Genomic DNA, 21,767 nt, shown 5'->3' on the forward strand with positions numbered 1-21,767 from the left:
CCTAGATCACTGGTCTCTGCTGGTCTCTCCAAAGTCGAGAGAAGAGAGAGATCTGAAAACTGGACGCATGCTTAATACCACATCTTTACCACATCAACGTTTTGAAGCAGGTACCATCTCCACTGGCAGATCAGGAACCTGAGGACCAGAAAACATAAATGATTGCCTAAGGTCCAAATTTAGTGGTAAACTGCATTTGAACTTGGGTCTGTCTGACTCCTAAATGCATGCTAGTTTTCTTGTTGCTTCCTACTGGACAGTTGGGAATAAAGACAAAGCAAACCTCCAAATTCGATGCACATTTCATAGTAGGCTGTGTTAAGTCAGTGACTTTCAAATATTTTTTACCATGACCCCCACTAAAAAATATATTTTACATCTCAATTCAGTATATACACATACCCATGCACATACACATACATATGTATATGTTTACATATACATATAAAAATAAAATCTAAGTGTGAGACATATATATATATATATATATATATATATATATATATATATACATATATAGGTTTTTCTACTCTGTAAGAAATGCTAGTTTCAACCCTAAAATAATTTCATGACCCACCAATGGATTGTGACCTAACTTTTAAAAAATAGTATTTTTAGAAATTCCTTTTTCCTCCTTCTTCCTCTTAGTGGGGCTGCCCTTCAAGGCTATGCTAATTTACTGCACAAGGGCATCTGTCTGACCAAGGGGGCAAATAGGGACAGAAATCCAGACATCGCTCTACTGGACAGACTGTGTGCTTTGGTGTGGGACTGTGGCTGCCCAGGGGAAAGGGTGCCTTTTCTTACTTCCACAAAGGTGCCCTTTAAGCTGGTGGTGGCTTTGCTTCTTACCCCCTCTGGCTCTGACAGAGACTGATTGCAGGGTAAGGAAGGTGCAGGTCAAAGCATGATGTGCTCCCTGAGCCTCGACTCATCCTTGGTTCCCAGTGAGCTTGTCATCGGGTGGGAAAGAAATGTGGATGAAACAGGGAGATATGAAGTCAGAGAGAAGCAGAACCTTGACAAGAAGGCCGACGCTGCATTTCAATTAGGTTGGTTACCTTTTTATGAAGGATTGGATTTGTAAACCAAATGATGCAGACACGGTTCTTGTCCTGGTAAAAGCTGATGGGTTTGGAAAGGGTCTGGGCACCAGACTATATTAATGCCATGTTTACAGCTTTAAAGGATGCACTCAGAATCCTGCACTGGCAGGAACCAAGCCTGGAGAGATGGAGTCCCTTTCATCCCACACACTGGCCGTCTAACCCTAGTCCAGGTACTTTGCCCCAAGTGTCTCCTCTGAAAATGAAGGGGCTAGTTTATCTCCAGGGTCCCCACCAGCTCTGATAATTCCGTGCCTCTCTGTTAATGGGAAAGAAACAAATATATGTCCCTAATTATGGACTGACCAACAGAAGAGGTGGTCAGGTAATGAAGCCCTGAACTTACCGCCTTCAGAGTGCTTTTCCAGTTAAGAAGACCAATTAAAGGAGATTAGTTCCTTTGAAGGGGTAATGCAGGCTTCTTCACCTGTCCATAGGACATTCTTAGAAAGGGGCAAAGTTGCTGGTGCTCTGTACTTGCTCTTTTACTGCTTGATGGACATTGAGCTGGGCAGGCAGGTTGCAAGTAGAAATACAGGTTTCCCCTTCAGCAGCCCCATTCCTCCCACTTAAACTGTCATCTGTTGCCCTAACCATTTGTAGGCTAAGTCAGTTTTATTTTTCCCTGTCACCTAATAGCAATGAAAAAGATGTTGAGCCACTTCTATTATTTTAGGCATGCGGTAGGCACTGAGTATTGGTGCATGTGTTCTAGGAACCTGTGACTTTGTTTCCTGAGAGGGACGATGACGTTTAAGGGTTAACACAATAGAATTATTATTTAAGACTGAGATAGTGTGTGACCCTCCTTGCTGTGTGATCTTGGGCAAGTTACTGAACCTCTCTGGGCTTATGTTTGTTTATCCATAAATTAAGAAAAAATAATAGCCTTTCCCTCAGAGAAAGGCTGTGAATTTTGATGCAATCACACAGGAAAAGTGATTAGCAGAATACGGTCCCACTCACCCACGTATATTCTACTCCTGGTCTCTTTTCCTCTGAGTCCCTCCCATGTGCTGTTAGCCGGCCCTCCTGTCATTTCAGGACCTTGCCTCACTCCCTAGGTCCTCTTCTCTCTGCCTCCCAAGCAGCCAGATGAAGGAGCAATTCCCCAACTAATCCCTAACTAATAGTCAAGTCCTCAGTGTTTGGACTTGAACCTGCTTTCCCTCTGTTCTTGCAGAGGATTAGGAGAGAAGTAGTTTCCCTGTTGTGAAACTGAACCTTGCTCAACCACGAAGTTCTCTCGAGGTCCCCTGTCACTGCCCTGTGAATGTATTTACTCTTTTCTTGTATACATCATCAATGTTTAGTCTTAGCTTGTCATATCTCCATCCAGTCGTGGCTGGGCCTTATGTTGGTTTGCCAGCATCTGTGTTTTCTACCTTGGATCAAATCACTCCCTTTGATAGTTGTGGCGCACGGGCTTAGCTGCTCCACGGCATGTGGGATCTTCCCGGACCAGGGCTCGAACCTGTGTCCCCTGCATTAGCAGGCGGATTCTAAACCACTGTGCCACGAGGGAAGTCCTATTATTCCCACTTTAAAGAGGAAGAAACCAAGACATGACGTCTATTTGCCTAAGGTTACCACCCTGCTGGGTACGGAGACAGAATGTGGACCCAGGTCTTCTGCATCCAGTGCTATACTGCCCCCTTCTGGCCCAGCCATCCTCAAGATGCTTTCACCAGAGGCACCAGGACTTCCATTCCAGTGCCCCAAAGGACAGCATGGCATAGTGGACAGAGGGAAGGACCACTAGAGAGAGGATCAGCAGACATCCTCCCTCCTCCCTGCATTTGTAGTCAGTCCAAACCCCTCTGCCCCCAACATTCCGTGGTTCCCAGGCCCTGTGACATCACAGACAGTTCCATCTCTGCTCTGCCAGCTGCAGCTGTGGAGCCAGAAGTTGAAACAGTTGCCACATAAAAGTATTCAACTCTCTGGACAACAGCCAATGCATGACGGGGACACGGGTTCGAGCCCTGGTCTGGGAAGATCCCACATGCCGCGGAGCAACTAAGCCCGTGAGCCACAACTACTGAGCCTGCGCGTCTGGAGCTTGTGCTCTGCAACAAGAGAGGCCGCGATAGTGAGAGGCCCGCGCACCGCAATGAAGAGTGGCCCCCACTTGCCGCAACTAGAGAAAGCCCTCGCACAGAAACAAAGACCCAACACAGCCAAAATAATCTCATGTTTATTTAGGAAACAGCCCTGCCCAGGGAACCGGGCTCAAATTCAAGATCGGTTGATTCAATAAGGCACCCCTGCAAGCAAAGCTGGAAGAATAGAGGCTTCAACTCCTTTCCATGGCAGCCCACCAAAACCTGGCCTCGAAGATCTTCTGTTTATGCTGCAAATGCTGTGAGGAACCCAATGCCACAGATGACTCCAAGATCCCCAGTCAACCCCAAGAGCTTCAGCCATCAAAGCATGATGTGAATTCACATGTTTCCAAAAGAGGATTTCACAAGAGAAACCCAAGCCGCTACTCCCAGGATCGCTGGCCGTACCAGCCATGCCTCATTGGGAGACCCTGAACATTCTAGACGGCAGCCCCCTCGCAGGTCTCCGAGGCTGCACGGCTGCTGGAGGGTCTCCGGCAGGAAGGGGGCGGTGAACAGGGGCCATGAAGACTGATTCGGAAACTCCCCAGAGGAGGAGAAGACATCTGAGCCATCCCTGTGCCGCCAGCAAGAGTCACTTCAGCTCCCGGAGAAGCCACTGTGGAGGAGCTGCCTCCAATTAAAGTCCTTAGTTGCAAAAAAAAAAAAAAAAAAAAAAAAAAAATCACTCCCTTTGACTCAGGAACTAACCAATCCCACCTGCAGTATTTGGTGTCTCGCTTGGTATCTAGGGTAGAAGGGAAAAGGGCACTGAATACCCTTCGGGAATTGATAATGGTGGTGATGAGTGTTCACGATAAAAAGTCTGGGCCTGAATCATTCATAAAACATAGTTGCTTATGTATTAAAGTCAAGGAGCAAACAACAAATATCTGACTTGAGAAACAGAATTCATTAGACATTCTCCAGTCTCCTCAGGTTGGAAGTGTGGCTGTCAGGGCAGGTAAGGGCCGTCAGTTCTAAAGGCCAGATCACTACAGCTGTGGCCTCGAAGTAGCTCTCCTTACCGTGTAGCATTATGTAGTGTTTCTCTCTATTGACTTTTTTTTTTTAAGGTTTTCTTTTATTTATTTATTTATTTATTTTATTTATTTTTGGCTGTGTTGGGTCTTCATTGCTGTGCGTGGGCTTTCTCTAGTTGCGGCGAGCGGGGGCTACTCTTCGTTGCGGTGCGTGGGCTTCTCATTGCGGTGGCTTCTCTTGTTGCAGAGCATGGGCTCTAGGCACGCGGGCTCAGTAGTTGTGGCGCATGGGCTTAGTTACTCCACGGTATGTAGGATCTTCCCGGACCAGAGCTCGAACCCATGCCCCCTGCATTGGCAGGTGGATTCTTAACCACTGCACTATCAGGGAAGTCCTCTATTGACTTTTTTATAACAGTTTTTTTGAGATATAATTCACTTATCATAGAATTCACTGGTTTTGCGTATATTCAGAGTTGTAAAATCATCACCACTATCTTTAGAACATGTTCATCACCACCAAAAAGAAACCTGTATCTATTAATAATCACTCCTCATCCCTCTTTCCGTCCCCATCCCTGGTAGCCACCAATCTTCTTTCTGTTGCTATAGATTTGCCTATTGTGGACATTTCAGATCAATGGGAATCATACAGTATGTGGCCTTTTGTGTCTGGCTTCTTTCAGTTAACATAATGTTTTCAAAGTTCATCCATGTTGTTGCCTTTTTGATGGCCAAATATTCCATTGTATGGATATACTATATTTTGTTTATCCATTCATCAGTTGATGGACATTTGGGTTACTTCCACTTTTTGGCCATTATAAGTAATGCTGCTATGAACATTTGCTTACAAGTTTTTGTGTGGATATATGTTTTCAATTCTCTTTGGTATACACTTAAGAGTAGAATTGCTGGGTCATATGCTCACCATATGTTTAACATTTTAAGGAACTGCCAAGCTGTTTTCCAAAGTGTCTGTACTATTTTGCATTCCTACCAGCAAGGTATGAAGGTTCCAATTTCTCTACATCTTTGCCAACATTTGCTATTATATGTTTTTTTGATTATAGCCACCCTAGTGGATGTGGCGTAGTATCTCATTGTGATTTTGATTTGCATTTTCTTGAAGGATGATGATGTTGAACATCTTTTCATGAGCTTATTGGCTACTTGTATATCTTCTTTGAAGATATGTCTGTTCAAATCCTTTGCCCACTTAAAAACTGGGTTATTTGCCTTACTGTTGAATTTAAGAGTTCTTTATATATTCTGGGGGCAAGAACATATATATGATTTGCAATTATCTTCTATTCTGTGGAATAAGGAATATGCTCCATAGATGGGGCAGCTCCTCGACTGGGACTGGGTCTCCAAGCTGTTCCCTATTGTTCTCTAGGCATCTACTTATACCTAGAGTGATTTGGAACCTTTGGATCAACCCTAAAGCTGCCTGTTTCCTTGAGTTGGTCTTGGAAAGCTTGATCCCCTTGAAGCTAAGGACTGGAGGAAGATTTAGGGGTTGTTTGAGGTTCAGGACTTATTGATTATAGAGAACCTGGGAACGTGAATCTACTTGAACATTGGACCCAGGATGTTTGTTGTCTGGTTGCTACATCACCCTTTTTAACCTACTCCTGATTCTTCTCTGTACTACCTAAGAGAGTTTCTTGTCATCAAATCCCTTTCCCTACGTATTATCCAGAGGCGTTGTCAAGAAAGCAGTTGGATCACAGTCCTTCTTTCCCAGTTGTGAACTTCGCCCATGTTGTTGTTTGAACCTTGGCACTTCGCTTTATACATCTTGGCTGTGGGCCAATCCTGCCCATCTACCCACTCTGTCCCAAAACATATAACCTCTCCCACTCCAGGTCCTAGGAACATTTGCATCCATTTTGAACAAAGATTTGTAAGTATATGGAGCTACATACAGTAAATAATAACAATACTAGTAATGATCTACTCTGTCATTGCCTGGCATGAACAGTAATTGCACAAACCTAATTAATGAGCACACTCCGAGGGTAAAGAGAACTTAGCCATGCGATCCTGCTGTGTACAAAAATGCACAATTGGTTCAAAGCTCCAGTGGTTTCCAAGGGGTTCAGGAAACATCCTCTCTCTTGCTGCTAGCTTGCTACAGCTGCACAGGGACCAGTGGTGGGGTGGATGGAGTTTGGGGGCCCTGAACAAGAGGCTGATTTATTTAAATAGGTTCAGGTGTGCCAGGCTGCTCGTTTGGTGCTTACTTTGAAGGGCCATTACAAATCTGCTGTTTCCTGCTGCCTTTTATTTTAAGTCCAACTAAGTGGATAGCCACAAACAGCTCTGACCTTGAAAGTCTAAGTGAAGGTGAGAAGTGAGAACAGGCTTTGGAAACATATGTTTTGGCGTCTTAATGCTCTGCAAGTCACAGACACTTAAGAAAAATAAATAGAATCGGATAACATAGTGTTACGCTTTAGGAGGAAGAATTTAAATGCCCTGGGAAGTATCACCACATGCTTCACTGGTGCATAATCATCAGGCACGCTAAAAATTAATCCAACTGTCTCATTTCACCGCGTGGCTCTGGGAGACCAGCCCCAAATGAGTGGTATTGCCAGTGACATTCAGCATATAATCACCTTGGATCGCACCCTCCGCCAAGCACCTCTCCTGAGCGCTGCTTCCTGTCTCTCAGCAGCCCCAATACATGCTTTTGGTTATTTGTTTTTAGTAAAACTGCTTAGAGTCTTATACGACTATTTCCGTTCAGGTTCTTGCAAATGTGGATCACATTTGTGCAAATGTGGTACCTGTAGTTGAATAGCTTGTATTGGATATGATCATCGTGGGGCTTCCTATTAAAATTCTTAAAGTCCTAGAGTTGGGCTATAGAGGTTTAAAGAGGTTTTTTAAAGCCACCTGAAAAAAATAATATTAAGTATTTTGTGATGTGCTGTGAACTCCCCTTCTCTCTTTTTTAACCTTAACCTAACCAGTCCAGGAATAAAAAAAAATGCTTGTCTGAGACTCTTTCTGACTCACTCTTTAACTCATTGTTAAATTTTAGTTTCTGTACACCAATTTAAATATTTTTATGTTCCTACTCCCTTATTAAATGCTGACATTTTATGAGTTATATGTGTTTATCTGTCCCCAACTTTCTACATCAAGAAATGGGAGCAGGTGGCTTTCTTCCCTTGTCTCATAGGATAGTGTGGTAACTAATGAGGGGATATCTGAGCTCTCATTCAAATGAAACCACAGACACGAAGAGACAGCAGCAAGTGCTGAGTGAGAATATTAGAAAATAGGATTAGAGTGGTTTCAAGCACATTTGTAGTGTGGGGTTCAAGTAAATTGTCTTTATATAAAGGATTGCTCGAATGTGAATATCCTGAAAAAATGTTCATGTAGTCAGCTTGAGAGATTAATAAAGCACTTTCTGGCAATCTGTATTTGCATATAATTGCAATCCCATAAACTTCCATTTATCTGGAAGTCCAATATCCAGATGTCCAGAACAGAACCAAGATCCAAAGTCCAGACGACTTTTGAACAGCCAAATAGATGCTAGAAGATCAGTGTTCAGAGTTCAGGCACTTAATCATACAATTTCTTAGACTCTTTATAAGAGTCTGTTTACTTTGATCATATACAAAATTCAAATAAATTAGGTTACCTGGTTTTCCAGCCCATAAAGAATTTAGAAGCAACAAATGTGATCTGTTTGGAGCAGGGGTTGGGCAGAGTTCTGAGTTGGGGTAGACTCCTGTGAGCACAGTGATGGCCAGGTCTGCTACTGGCCTATTCAGTGTCTCTAAGCAGTTTACAAAAGGCTCCCTGCTCTGAGCAGACCAGTTAGAAAAGGCACACACACCCCTCAAGTGTGGACAGCTCTATAGGTACAGGACGTGATGAGCAGAAGACACGTTGGTGCAAAGAGAAAGGTGCCATCTCCTCTGGGTAGGCAGATACAGTGCCCACCAGAACTCCTGGCATGGTGGGGTGCACAGGGTCCACTTACCCCGCGGCCATGTGGCTGTGGGCAGTACACATATACAAGGCGTGTGCTGTCCCGTAGATCCCATCAGTATGACAACCAGTGGCAACAAGAATCAGAAGAACTCTAAAACCATACGACAGTATATCTATCTGGGGTAACTGCAGGTTCAAAACAGAGTGCTTCACCTTCTCCTGGCGCCCATGGATGTGAAAGTGATATGACAATTAACATTGATAATACCCACAGAAATATTGAGAGAGTCTAAATCCTGTTCAGTGTGCCTTGTGCTAGAGGCAGTGGCACATTCGAGACAGGCTGTAGGTGGGAGAGGAGTGACCTACATATTTGCATAGCTGGTGGCATGACCCAGGCTGGCGATGATGGTGGCCTGACCAGTGTGGTCACAACAGAGGCAGGGAGAAGTGGTCAGATTCTGGACCTCTCTTGAGGGTAGAGCTAACAGCATTTGCTGATGGATTAGATGCAGGGTGTGATAAAAAGAGAGAGATCAAAGGTGACACCAAAATTTTTGGCCTAAGTAACTGGACGAGTGGAACTGCCATTCACTGAGATGGGAAGACTTCACGGGAGCAGGTTTCAAGTGGAAGATAGAGTTAAATTTTGGATTTAAGTTTGTGATCTAAATGGTTAAGGTAAACATCTAAATGGGGATGTTGAGTAGGCAGTTGGAGATGAGTCCAGAATTCAGACTAGAAATACAAGTTCAGAAATCATAAGACTCTAGATAGTATGTGAAGCCATGAACTGAATAAAGTCACCTGGGAGTGAGTGTAGATAAAGAGAAGAGGTTGAAGGTTGAGTCCTGAGGTTTATAGCATTGAGACGGGAGAAAAATGAGGAAGAGCCAGCAAAGGAGCCTGAGAAGTGGTAGCTACTGAGGAAATAAGAAAACCTGGAGAATGAGGAAGCCAGGTGAAGAAAGCATTTCAAAGAAAAGAGAGTGATTGCATCAATTGGTGACCAAGTAGGGAGAAGACAGAGAATTGAACATCAGATTTAGCCACGAGGAAGGTCATTGGTCATTTGACAAGACCAATTTTGGTGGAGTGAGTAGGGTGAAAACCAAGGTAAAGTGGGTTCAAGGAATGGGAAAGTGGAAATTAGAGATACCTGTAAAGGGAAACAAACAAATGGGTGCAAGCCAAGAGAAAATGTAGGGTCAAGAGTTTTTTTAAGTGGAAGAAAGAATAGCACATTTGTGTGGTAATGGGAATGACACAGCAAAAGAGGGAGAGTTGACGATGCAAAGAGGGGAGAATTGCTGTGGTAATGTCCCTGAGTAAGTGGGGAAGGGGTGGGAGATTCTGGGTACAGATGGAAGGGTTGGCTTTGATGGGCACCACCTAGGAAGGAGTGAAGACAGGTAACGGCACGGCTGCAGGTAATGGGTGAGTGTGTTGGAGGGATTTGTGAAAGCTCTCTTTTTGTTTCTGTTTTCTCAGTAAAATCGGAAGCAACAGGGTTCCAAAATTCGATTGAAAAATGCTCTGATGAGTAATAAAAATCATCTGTCGATCACACCGACATTCAGCAAAATGAAGTTGTGTGGCTCAGACTGAAGTACAAAAATCTGTCCTGCTTGGGAAGCCAAGAAGCAGAGTGATAAATATTAACCCATCGTATTTTAAAAGACCATGTTATTTTTTTAACAACAGGATATAGCAGGGCATTTATCTGCAGTTCAGTAACCTAAAGGGTGACTTTCTCACTCCCTCAGGAGCCCGATCTATGCCAGTACATGGTTTATGGTAGAAACATAGAAGTCAACGAAATATAAGCTTCGTCAGGACAGGAATTTTTGTTCACACATGAATCCCTACTACCTAGAAGAGTACCTTCTAGGTAATTGTATATATTTATTGAGCACCAAATATAGGTGCTCAGTAAACAATTACTGAATGAATGATTGATGCCAAACCAAGGGCAACCAAAGTATTTTTCACTTAAAAGGATAGTTACCAATTACTTTAAGTGATCAGTTTCCACATTTTCAGTTTTTCATCTTTCAAGTGAGAGTGTCCATATGGCTGCATTGCTGCCTTTTTCTCCAAACTCTTTTATTCTTGAGAACTGACTGCAGAATATTGCTTATAGCTCTGTTTTTATGGATAATTTCAGAGGCTTTTACTCCATAAATTCACTTTGCTGTTGAAAAGCCGGCAGAATCTCTGTGCAGAATGAAAATCTGCTCTCTGATCTTATCTGGTCCAATCTTATTATTAAATGGTTATGGAGATCATAGAGTTTAATGGGTAAAATGCCGGGCACCATCTGTTGGCAAGTTGGACACCTACACTGAGAAACCAGATATGGTCGTGGAATTTCAAAACAAGGTCCTCTGATATTTAAGTTATGCCAACTTGCTACCACATGGCAGGCATAGTAAGACTCAGAAGCTAAGTAAAACTGTTACGCTTTGTATTCCAGGTCTAGGTGCCTGTTTGTAGTTGTGTTTTGTTTGACTTTCTTTTTTTATTTTTTTAATTTATTTATTGATTTATTTATTTTTGGCTGTGTTGCGTCTTCGTTTCTGTGCGAGGGCTTTCTCTAGTTGCGGCGAGCGGGGGCCACTCCTCATCGCGGTGCGCGGGCCCCTCACTTTCGTGGCCTCTCTTGTTGTGGAGCACAGGCTGCAGAAGCGCAGGCTCAGTAGTTGTGGCTCACAGGCCCAGTTGCTCCGCGGCATGTGGGATCCTCCCAGACCAGGGCTCAAACCCGGGTCCCCTGCACTGGCAGGCAGACCCTCAACCACTGTGCCACCAGGGAAGCCCTGACTTTCTCTAAAAACAGTAGGACCTCAAAGTAGGCTCGTTGTTCTTGATTTCCTTGTGCTCAGCAAGATGAGCATCTTCACATAAATCAATAGGCTGCACACTGATTGCTGTGTAATCGTGACACAAAATAGCTGTGCAAGCACTTTTTGCACTCTATCCCAGGAGCCTCAGAGGAAAGGTGCATTGCAGCATGGGGTAAGCTACTGAGGAAAGGCAAAGAGATGATTTTACCTTAGTAGAACAAGAGGATGTATCTTAGTTGCAACTTGCCTGATTAGCAGGAATTATCGGTGGACCCCAGCGACTGGTAAGGGATAAAATAACTTTGAGGTATTAGACTGTAGTGCTCTTTAAGAGGAATCACCTTCCTTACTACAAACAAACCAAACCTGACAAGGGTCTCCCGTCCCCTTGGGCCCTCACGTTCACAACCCAACCCCACTGAACAACCTTCAAGGTACACACTACTCCCATTGGATGTTCTGGTCCCAAAGGCCGACAGAAGGAAACCATGCTTTCTTGTTCCTTTTTAGCAAGGAGGATTTATTTTCCAAATAATGTATATTCTAACTCTTAGGTTTGTTTTGTTTTTTCATTGAAGACTAATGGAAACAAACTAGGGAAGATCAGAATTTCATATGAAATAGTCCCAACTGCAAAGTCCAGAACAACTTTCTGACTGCCAACAGGTTACTTATGGTTGTTCTTTCCCTCCCTCTTCCAGAGGAGGGATTGGGTCATGTTCATGGGGACAAGCAAAGTGTGATGGGATCTGGGCAAGTTGATGGGCCCTCCCTGTGTCTGTCTTCTTCACCAACTTAGTTCAGGCAAAAGACTGGACTTCATGGCCATGGCTGGGTCGTAGGTTATTTTCTTTCATGCTCTGTAAACTAGTTCTTCCTTTTTGATATTGAAATTACCCTAATATAGACTCAGTGGTGAAATCTCTTCTCTGTTGGTATGTCAAGATCTTTACTGGGTTGTATGTGATTTTAAAAGACTAGGAAATCCCATTGGCTTATTGGGGTATTTGGGGTGTTTATTTCAATTCTGAGCTTCACCTTTTCTTCAAGCTATTTTTTAACTGTCAAGGGGATATTTCTGTTTTGTGTCCATTTTCTGATAAAGAAAAATAACCTTGTAGAATTTAAGTGATCATTATTTAAAGCAAGAAGAAGAAGGAAGAGGAGGAGGAGAAGCAGAAGAAACCAAATAAAAGACATTACTTTATAATTTTTTTCCTTTCTTCTTTGCAACTAAATTTATGAATCAGTGAAATTTTCTAATAAGTATTCATAATTTTTTAAATGCAGCCATATATTTTGCTGGCATGCTTAGTTTCATCCAAAACTCTTGAATTTATCAACATACAGTGTACTGAATGCAGGACAGATCCCGTGCTTGGCTCTTGGGGTACAGAGATAAATGAGACACAACCCTTGCCTTCAAGGAATTTACAATTTACCATCATTTGGCCAGTCAGTTGTTTTAGTTGTATGTTGGCAAATTGAATACATTGGCTCCAGAATTTTGAGGTAAACATTTCAGTTTTTTAGAGGCTGCAGTGGAAGCCTGGGGCATGGATTCCAAGCTCTAGTTTTATACATTTGTGATACCATTGCCCTCTCGCCCCACAGTCTCCCCTGAACTTCAGCATTTTCTAGGAGGAGTTTAGAAAGGTGGTCTTTCTCTGCATGAAATGAACAGACTTAGGTCAATACCTCTTGCAAAGAGCCTAGTCTGAAATAAAACCAGATAAAATCTGGTTTTCTAGTTCCAGAATAATCTGGAACTCTAGTATAATCTTTAGTGCTTGCCAGAGGTGAATTAGTTGTCACCTAATAACATGCTTGCCCAAACTAAGAACGTAGCTGATCCGTGCTATGCCTAGACTCCTGACCTGTGGAAACTAGGAGATAATAAATGGATGTTGTCGTGAGCCTCAACGTTTGTGACAGTTTGTTTTACTGCAGTAGAAAACTAATCCACTCATGATAGCAACAGGATATAAATAGCTATCCAAAAATGTGGGAATATCAATAGCTAGGCTTTGAGTATTTTCAAAAATCACCATAGAATATTTAAGCCCATGATTTTCCTCTTCTTGGAATCCCTTTGGAATTTCCTTTTTCTCTTTGTTTCTATCGTTTTTTAAAAAAACTCCTCTGCAGAAGGACACATCCATTTGTTTATGGATTTGTGCATCAAATGTTTATTACATATCAACTATGTATGTGCCTGGCACTCAGTGGGGCGTTTGGAGGTACAATCTGACTGAAGCATGGTCATTGCACACCAGGAGCTCACACAGACATGAAAGCAGATCATCGCATACAGTTTGGATGCTCAAGTTTGAAGGTTATATCTGATGACACAGTGCACTGGAAGCAGGTAGCATTTACCTCAGTGAATTTGCTGTGGGCAGGAGCCTGGCTCTCAGCCCAGTGGACTCATAACCCTGATTGTAATGGCCCATTGCAAAGGGATTGTCTCTCAGAGGTGGACTTGTATTGCCCAAGCTCATTAGGATTGCTGTCTATTAATACAAATCCAATTAGAGCCCATTAAAATACAATGAGAACTACATCTCTAAAATCGAAAGGAAAGCCCAGATCAACAAATCAGTGCCTTATTATCCCCCAGTAGACAAGTACTTGGAAAACCAAGTATCATAATCAGGGTGACAATCTGTTAATTTAAAATGAGGAATTAAACTGTCAAGTTGACTGATCTGACCATAGGCTCTGTATAGATAACAAAACGGGAAGCCAGATGATAGCATCATCATGGACTCAAGAAGTGTTGCTTTGCTAAAATGCTTGACAGACTCTCACCACAGCAGGGATGACCTTACTGAGGAAAGAGGAACACCTGCTCAGCCAAGATTTCCTCTACCCTTGACAGCCCTTTGACAGGCCTGGCCAACTCTGTCTAACTGTGATACTTCCCTCTCTGTGCAATACCTGACCACCTGTTCACACAGTATCTCCATAACAGGGTGCAATAATATAGATTGCTACGTCTCCACTTGGTCAGTTACAATCACTTGTCAGTTCTCCTTCTTTAAGGTTACTCCCAAGTCACTTTGTTCTGAGTTTGGGATATTCCTATACTTTTTACTCCCACATTATAGACAGTCCTCTGGGTTTGTGTTCACAGAGGGCTAATCAATACAAGTTCTGGAATAGAGGTATACAGAGGGCTCTACAGGAGCTTGGGACAAAAAGACACTGACACTTATTGAATTCCTACTAAGGACCAAGTACTGTGGCAAGCATTCTACAAGCATTGCTTATTGATCAGTGAGAACCCCATTGCGTAGGAATTGGAGATTGAGGGACTTGCTCGTAGTTATAGAGCAAGCAAACAAGAAGCAGTGGGGTTTAAGCTCAGGCCATCTGAGCCCAGAGCTTATGCCCTTAACTGCCTCCTTTTAGTCTTTTAGTCCTCACACCCACTCCGAAGGAGGGAGAGATGTGTCAGTCTGAGTTCAGTTGCAGAAAATACAGAAACCACTCTATTATTTTAAAGAGAGAGAGGGCTTTAATGGAGGAACTGGGTGCTTACAGAAATCACTGGGAGGGCAGGACGAGCAGGCTGCGTCTCTAGGAATTGCTCCCAGAATCACACGGTAAGACTGGCCTGCCCGGAGAGCTGCCGCTTCTGCCTCAGTTGGGAAGGTGAGGAATCAGGAAGCTGCCATGGGAACTGGTGCATTCTGGGATAAGCCACCAGTGCCCTGCCTCTCAGTACTTATGAGCCTGGTCACTAAACACCACAGGTTAATAAAAAAAAAAAATTCTCTCCATGATTTCCAGGAGAAAGAGCAAAGGAGCAGTATAGCCTCTCACTGTCACCTTCTGAATGTAGTTTGAGAGTCTCTGCTTGGCTAAACCTAAATAGCACCCTGCACCCTAGCTGCAAGGGAGGCTGGAAATGTCATTGTTTCTGGCCTCTGCCGTTGAGGAAAGCATACTGGAAGGAAGGTGGGACAGATGCTGAGTGCCAGTCCCTTTGTCACTGAGGAGTCCCAAGCTCAGAGGGGTATGTGCCCCAGGTCACATGATGAGAGAGATCGTTGGCCAGGCTCTCACTGAATTTGTCACACTCCAAGCTCTGTGTTCACCGTCCTCCCCACTGCCTGACTCAGCCTAGTTGGGGACTGAGTGTTTACTGGGGCATCTTCATGGAGAACCTCGATCTTGAAGGAGGGATGGACTGTGGTTCTGGGAAGGCAGGCAGTGGGGCAGGGTCTTTGGAGGCAGGTGAATCCTTCCTCTTACTCTGCCACCGAGGGTGTGACCCCTTTTTCACAATCTCTGAGGACTCAGTGCAGTGGCTTACCGTGGTGAAAGCTAAGTAGTGAGCTTTCTCACCTCTGTAATGTAGCTTAAATTGTTAGTATTGTGGAAAGTGTTGGGGGCTCCAGTTTTTGCCTTATTTTTTTTAAAGCATATCTTTCTTGCGTGCATGTTCAAATATACGATTTAATCAATCATTTACATACCTTTGCTGCTAGAAAGACCGCTTGGTTCTCTCAAAGGTTCTCTCAAAGAAGCTGCGTGGTTGATGTAAGTGAGAGATGCTGGCAGCTGCCAGTTATGAGAATCAGAAGGGACTCATGAGGAGCACCTCCTGCTCCTTTAGTGACAAGGAAACTAGGAAGAGGGTCACTCTTCGCATCAAATCTACATTCAGATGCCACAGGGTGCCTATCTGGTCCTCAGCTTGGTTTTCTCACTAGTACATACCTTTGGTGGGATAGTAGTTTTGAAGGAATAACTTATTCTAAAGAGATGGCTGAGTAGGTAAACACTCTGTGCTTGGTGGAAAAAAGGAGAAAACGGAAAAAACTAAAGCCAGGAAGTACTAAAAGACACTTGAAACTTGGACGTTCAAATTCCACTATTTACAGTAATGTAATTTCATTCATTCCTTAAAAATAGAGGTGAATACGTGATAGGAAGGTGGTAGTTTAAAAATAAAGATTGGTTTTGTGCCAGCCTAAGTGAAAAGCACCCCATTGTATAGGAAATGGACAAACTATTTGGGGATGTTAATAGTTTAGGGTCATTACTTTTTTCCCCCATGTTCTTAGCTCTGCTTACCAGCACTTAGAACTCTCCAGAATAAAGCTATCTCTATTCTTAAAAGCTTTATTGATTGTCAACAGAGATAATATCCAGGGTTTTAAAAATGCTGGGGCTTGAGAATCTGAGAAATTAGGTGAGCTGCCCTTGGTGGGCATCAGTTGAGTTGAGAGACGTGATTGGATGAGACTGATTCAGCTGTGTGTTCCTGTCCTCACTGCCTGATGAGCCAGGGGAGTCACTGGTGGTCTGAGGACAACAAAAGGTGCGTTTTGTGCACCTTTTGCACTTAATCAATCATTTACATACCTTTGCTGCTAGAAAGACCGCTTGGTTCTCTCAAAGATTCTCTCAAAGAAGCTGCGTGGTTGATGTAAGTGAGAGATGCTGGCAGCTGCCAGTTGTGAGAATCAGAAGGGACTCATGAGGAGCACCTCCAGCTCCTTTAGTGACAAGGAAACTAGGAAGAGGGTCACTCTTCCCATCAAGTCTACATTCAGATGCCACAGGGTGCCTATCTGGTCCTTTGTGCACTTTTACAGGGCGGGGCTCTTTTCCATCCAGCCAGAGGGTGCAAAGAAAAGGAGAGGGTGTGATAGAAAGTGAATCTAGGTCTAAATGCCACTCCTGGCGCCTGAGGGATTAGGGGACTCCGCCTTTGAAAGCCGTAATTTAGGGATTCTGGCATTTCCATTTTTTTTGCGTTTGACATTTTTCCTCATTTATTCTGTTAATACCTGCAGAGAATTTTGAGCATAGCATAGCAGTTAAGAGCCTAGATGCTGACACCAGATTGCCTTGGTTCAAAATCTGGCTTAGCCACTTATTATGTACATGAACTTGGGGAAGTCACTTAATTTCTCTGTTCCTCAGTTTTCTCATCTGTGAAATGATAATAGTACCTACTTCCAAGGGTTGTTGTGAAGATTAAGTGAATAGATTTCTTATACACACACACACACCCCACCCCCTTCTAGAAGTATTAGCTATTATTGTTGATGTGGATTCTTCATTTCTTCCTTCCCCAAATTGTATGAGGTAGGTCTTTAGTATTAAGAATATTTTGCGTATGAGGAAATAGGCTCTCTGGGTTTAAGGAGTTTGCCCTAAGTGACAGAGCTTATAAGGGGCTGAGCCCAGATCCAGCTGCCTGGGATTGCCTGGCTGCCCAGCCTGTGCTAAACAGCATCTTCACTCACCATGATGATCATTCTGACAGATACAACCCTTGAAGATACCACCGTGTTCTTACTTCAGCCATAGGGAATCCCCGGCTTTTCTCATTGGGATCCAGCTGTAACCCCTCAGTTCCTGGGTCAGAATTGATCTCTCCTGCACTGTATGAGCCCCACCGTGGTTCCACATTTGATTCCTCCTAATACATCTGCAGTAACTCACCTTTCCTAGGTCTTTTATATCTGCCAAAAAAAAAAAAAAAATCCCCTGCCTTCTTATCCTTATTCTGGATCAAGTCCTCATGCTTTCTGCATCAAGTTTCTCTCATTTCTGTTCTTATTTCTTCCCTGGCAAGCAGCTGGCAGTGACGTCACATAACCAAATACCTTTCAGGCACTCATCAAATGAACATTCTTATGGTCAAATCCTGCCTTTCGACAACTTTTTGACTCCGTGGAAAGTGGTTACTGCATTACACATTCTAATTTTGGCAAGGGAGTGATTTCAGAGAAGCAGCTGGTGCACCGAGAGAAACAGGACCAGTTCTGTCCTTGGAGAAGATTAGGTGGAATCATAGTGCATGTGCTCAGAAATGTCTAATTCCGCCAGAGCCTTCCTCTGTTGCCTGGTGAAGTGCACACCCAGGTTGGAAAGGAGCCGTCTCCACCTCCCTTCCCACTGCTGATCTCAAGCCAGCCATGTGCTAAGGAAAGAACGTGGTCCTCTCTGCAATACTCAGGAAGGATGCAGAGCAGCATGTCAAGTGGGCCTGGCACTGCGCTCCTCTACAGGAGTCTAATGCTTGATGGGGGACTTAGGGGCGTGGCCGCAGAGCTTTGGAGCCCCCGGCTGTCAGAGTCCTGGTCCCTTTTTCCCTCCAGAATTCTCTGGCTCCTCTCCTGTCCCCCCAACATTGGTTCAGGTTTCTTAGGATGAAGCAAGTGGGTCAGTGATCCTCAAAGCTGGTACCTTAGAATCACCTGGGAAGTTTTAATAAACCCCTCCAGGTCCCGGCCCACCACAGATTCTGAGGCATTGGTTCTCGGTGGCTCTGAGCATCAGTATTTTTAGAAAGTTTCTCAGGTGCTTCTACTTTGCAGCTGAGTTGAAACCACTAGCCACAGTGCTTTGACCAGCCCTTCACGTCTTGGCCTCAGTTTCTTCTATCAAATGGAGATAATAATGGTACTGGGCTCATAGGGTTGTTGTCAGGATTAAAGAGTTAAAAATAGATAAAGGGTCTAGAAAATTGCCCAGCACATAAGCACTCAGCCAGTATTAGCCACAATAATCATTACTGCTATAATCATTATAGTCAGTGCTTGTGCAAAGTCCCAGGGATTCAAAGACGTGGTGAGCAAGTCCCTGCCCCCAAAGCTCATCATCCTTTGGGGAAGACAGACCTGCCGCTGCCACACTCAGTGCAAACTGGTGAGTCCTAGAATGAAGGCAGGTCCACGTGCTATGGGGGTACAGACCAGGGAGCAGCTAACTCTGCAACACAGAAGGAAACAGCTTACCAGGAGCAGGCCTACCACTTGAGCAGGGTCTGGAAGAACAGATTTGCCAGACAAAAGCAGGGTAGATGAAGGACATTCCAGGTAAAGGAACAGTCTGTGCAAAGCCCTCCTGACCTGAACGAGCATCAGATGGCAGACAACTGGCCGGTAGTTGGGCCCCATCTGTTGATGAGGGAGAGTGCTGGTTGAGAGGCCGGAAATGAAGATCACTGCCAAACCTTGAAGGACCCGTGTGCCTGCCCCAAGGCGATTTGGAGTTTATTCCCCAGGCATGAAAAGCCGCTTAGGTTTTTAAGAAACGGAGAAACCTCCTCAAAATTGCGTTTTTTGAGAAGAGGAGATAAAAAGAGGAAATGGCTGGCTGGGGAGGAGGCTCATTAAGACCTTTCTGCTGATGTGGAGGTGAGGAATGATGACAGCTTGAATTACGGGACAGGCGGGAGGTGGGACTGGAGAGACATCTCAGAGGCAGTGTCACGAGGTGTTGGCATTTCACTGACCGAGGCGGGAGGGAGGCTGGCAGCCTTGGGCTGTTGGTGCCTTTGTGTGCTGGCTGTACATGAGGCAGGAATTATCGGAGGACAAGTGGGTCTGGAGAAGAAGAAAGTGAAGGAAGTGTTGGGCATGCCGCGTGTGAGAGCCTCCTGGGACACCCAGGTGGAGGAGGTTTAGGTAGAGGTGTTCACTGGGCAGCTGGGGAGGAAGAGAGGGATTGTTGTGCCCACTCAGCCTTTCCAGTCTTCCCGGTAGATCTTCCCATCTTCTGGATATCTGTGAAAACCTTGTCCTCCAACGAGCTTCACAAGCTAGAAAGCAGTCATCGTCAAAGACGCCCTCCTTGAACCGCCTTCCCGACCCCAGTCTACACCGGCAGCATCCAACAACAGATCCTCCTTTTCCAGGAGGCACTGGTAACTGCGATCCCTCTTGTATTGGCTTGAGTTCCTGGAGAATCTGTGTGCATTGCTCCCCAAATTAGTATTCTATTCCACTGGGCTTAATGGACAAAGGGTGATCCCAGATGGAAGAATTTGGTTTCTGGTCCCTGTGGCAGAATGCACTGTAGTGCAACCCTGACTTGACATTGTGAAAGAGGAATGTTACCAAGTCCCACGTGTGGGCATGTGACCTAGCTGCTGCTGCCTGACTCTGAACCCGAAAGAGCCTCACCTAATCAGGACTGCTAGATAAAAAACTGGATGACGCATTGTTTGAATTTTAGGTAAACAACCATTTCTTAGTATAAGTATGTCCCAAATATTACACGGAATAAGCTGATACTAAAAATGATTCTTCGTTTATCTGCAATACAAATTTAATTGAGCATCTTGGATTTTTATTTGCTAAATCTGACTACCCTAAACCCAGTCTACCTCAGATATTTCTTGTAATGCGTAGAATCTCTCCTAATAAGAAATAAATGGCTCCTTTTGCTGTTAGCATAGGGAGACCAGCTGAACTCAGTTCTTGAGTAACGTAGCTCTGGTTCTCTCTTACTGCACAAGCAGTAAACTCACCTTCGTGGTTTTTTTTTTTTTTTGAATCGCTGGTGGTATTTGTTTTTTCCGTTGAACACCTTCTAAAAAAAGGACACCCAACCAAATATAAAAATACAGCCAAAAAAAGATCCTGGTTGGTATAGTAGAATTCAGACAGTGACACAGACCAAAAGAAAATATGTGCTATTTCCCTGTCTCCTTTATTTATTTATTTAAAAATTTTATTTTATTTATTTATTTTTGGCTGTGTTGGGTCTTCATTGCTGCGGGGGGCTTCTCGTTGTGGAGCACAGGCTCTAGGCACACCACTTCAGTAGTTGTGGCACATGGGCTCAGTAGTTGTGGCACATGGGCTCAGTAGTTGTGGCTCGCGGCCTCTAGAGCACAGGCTCAGTAGTTGTGGCGCACAAGCGTAGTTGCTCCGCGGCATGTGGGATCTTCCCAGACCAGGGATCGAACCCATGTCCCCTGTATTGGCAGGCGGATTCTTAACCACTGCGCCACCAGGGAAGTCCTCCCTGCCTCCTTTAAACAGAACGAATGAATACCTGTGTTTTGCTCAAGGGGATTCTAGGTATCTGGATTGTGCTGCTTGTTTATTTTTGTTGTTGTTTATTTAACTTTTTTCACCTAAGCAACCTGAGCCGAGGGCAAGGAAGAGAGGTGAGCTGCCTCGTGTCTGGAAGGCACGCACTGGTCCTGCTGATTCATGAGAATCTTAAAGGTTTATTGATGGCATCTGGAAATAACTCTGGAAGCTGGCTGTGCCGATCAGATGTGTCTCATCCTGTACCACAAGGTCTTGGGAGAGGGAGGTTGCACAATCTGGTGCAGCAACCTGTTCCAGAGAGGAGCAGGTCTTTTTTTTTAGGAGCAGGTTCTTGTTGTTTTAGTTTAGCACAAACGCACTTCCTCTTGCACTCTCTCCCTTTGAAATGAAGAAGGGCTACCATCATCCTCCACTGTGGCTGAACTGTGTCTTGTGATTCTTCCTTCATTTTCCACCTAGAAATGCTTTATCCCTTATGGCTAGACCAGCGCCATCGGGAAACTGGGAAGATGTTTTGAGCTGTGTTGGTAAAAAACAAAAAGGAACAACAAAAACTAATTGGGCCTAGACTACCTGAAGAGGCTGACCAGTATTGCTGAACAATTAGGTGAAATTACAAAGGTCATAATTTTCACACCAACTAGCCATATCCGGCATCCGTCCTGCAAAATCCTTACTGCTCAGCTGGAACTATGTGGAGGTTTAAACACGCTCACAAAGGTGCCCTCAACAGTTTTTTCTACCATCTACCCCACTGCATCAACGAAAGGCCAATCTTACAAATTCCTATGTCATTCCTTCGTGTCGTTTCAGAGGGAAGGGAATGATGGTTTGTTGTTTGGCTGAGCATACAGAAACCAGTGTCTCATGATAAAGAGGGAAATCTGCTTGCTTGTTTGTGAGGACTGCTGGGAGCCAGGGAGCCGAAACCTCGGATCTGCTCTCCTGCACA

The 21,767-nt window shown here is 44.3% G+C and overlaps 2 protein-coding genes across 5 annotated transcripts in view; both read left to right on the forward strand.

Annotated features, from left to right (window-relative positions):
* SLC24A2 (solute carrier family 24 member 2) overlaps window positions 1-21,767 on the forward strand; it is a 244,445-nt gene that overhangs the window by 12,322 nt on the left and 210,356 nt on the right. The gene's annotated exons all lie outside the window — the stretch shown is intronic.
* On the forward strand, window positions 3,416-3,646 carry LOC130708521 (testis-expressed protein 48-like). The gene has a single exon (XM_057549326.1). It carries the CDS (start codon window positions 3,416-3,418, stop codon window positions 3,644-3,646), a length of 231 nt encoding a protein of 76 aa, XP_057405309.1.

This window comes from Balaenoptera acutorostrata, chromosome 6, assembly GCF_949987535.1.
Source record: "Balaenoptera acutorostrata chromosome 6, mBalAcu1.1, whole genome shotgun sequence".
In the NCBI taxonomy this organism is placed as follows: domain Eukaryota; kingdom Metazoa; phylum Chordata; class Mammalia; order Artiodactyla; family Balaenopteridae; genus Balaenoptera; species Balaenoptera acutorostrata.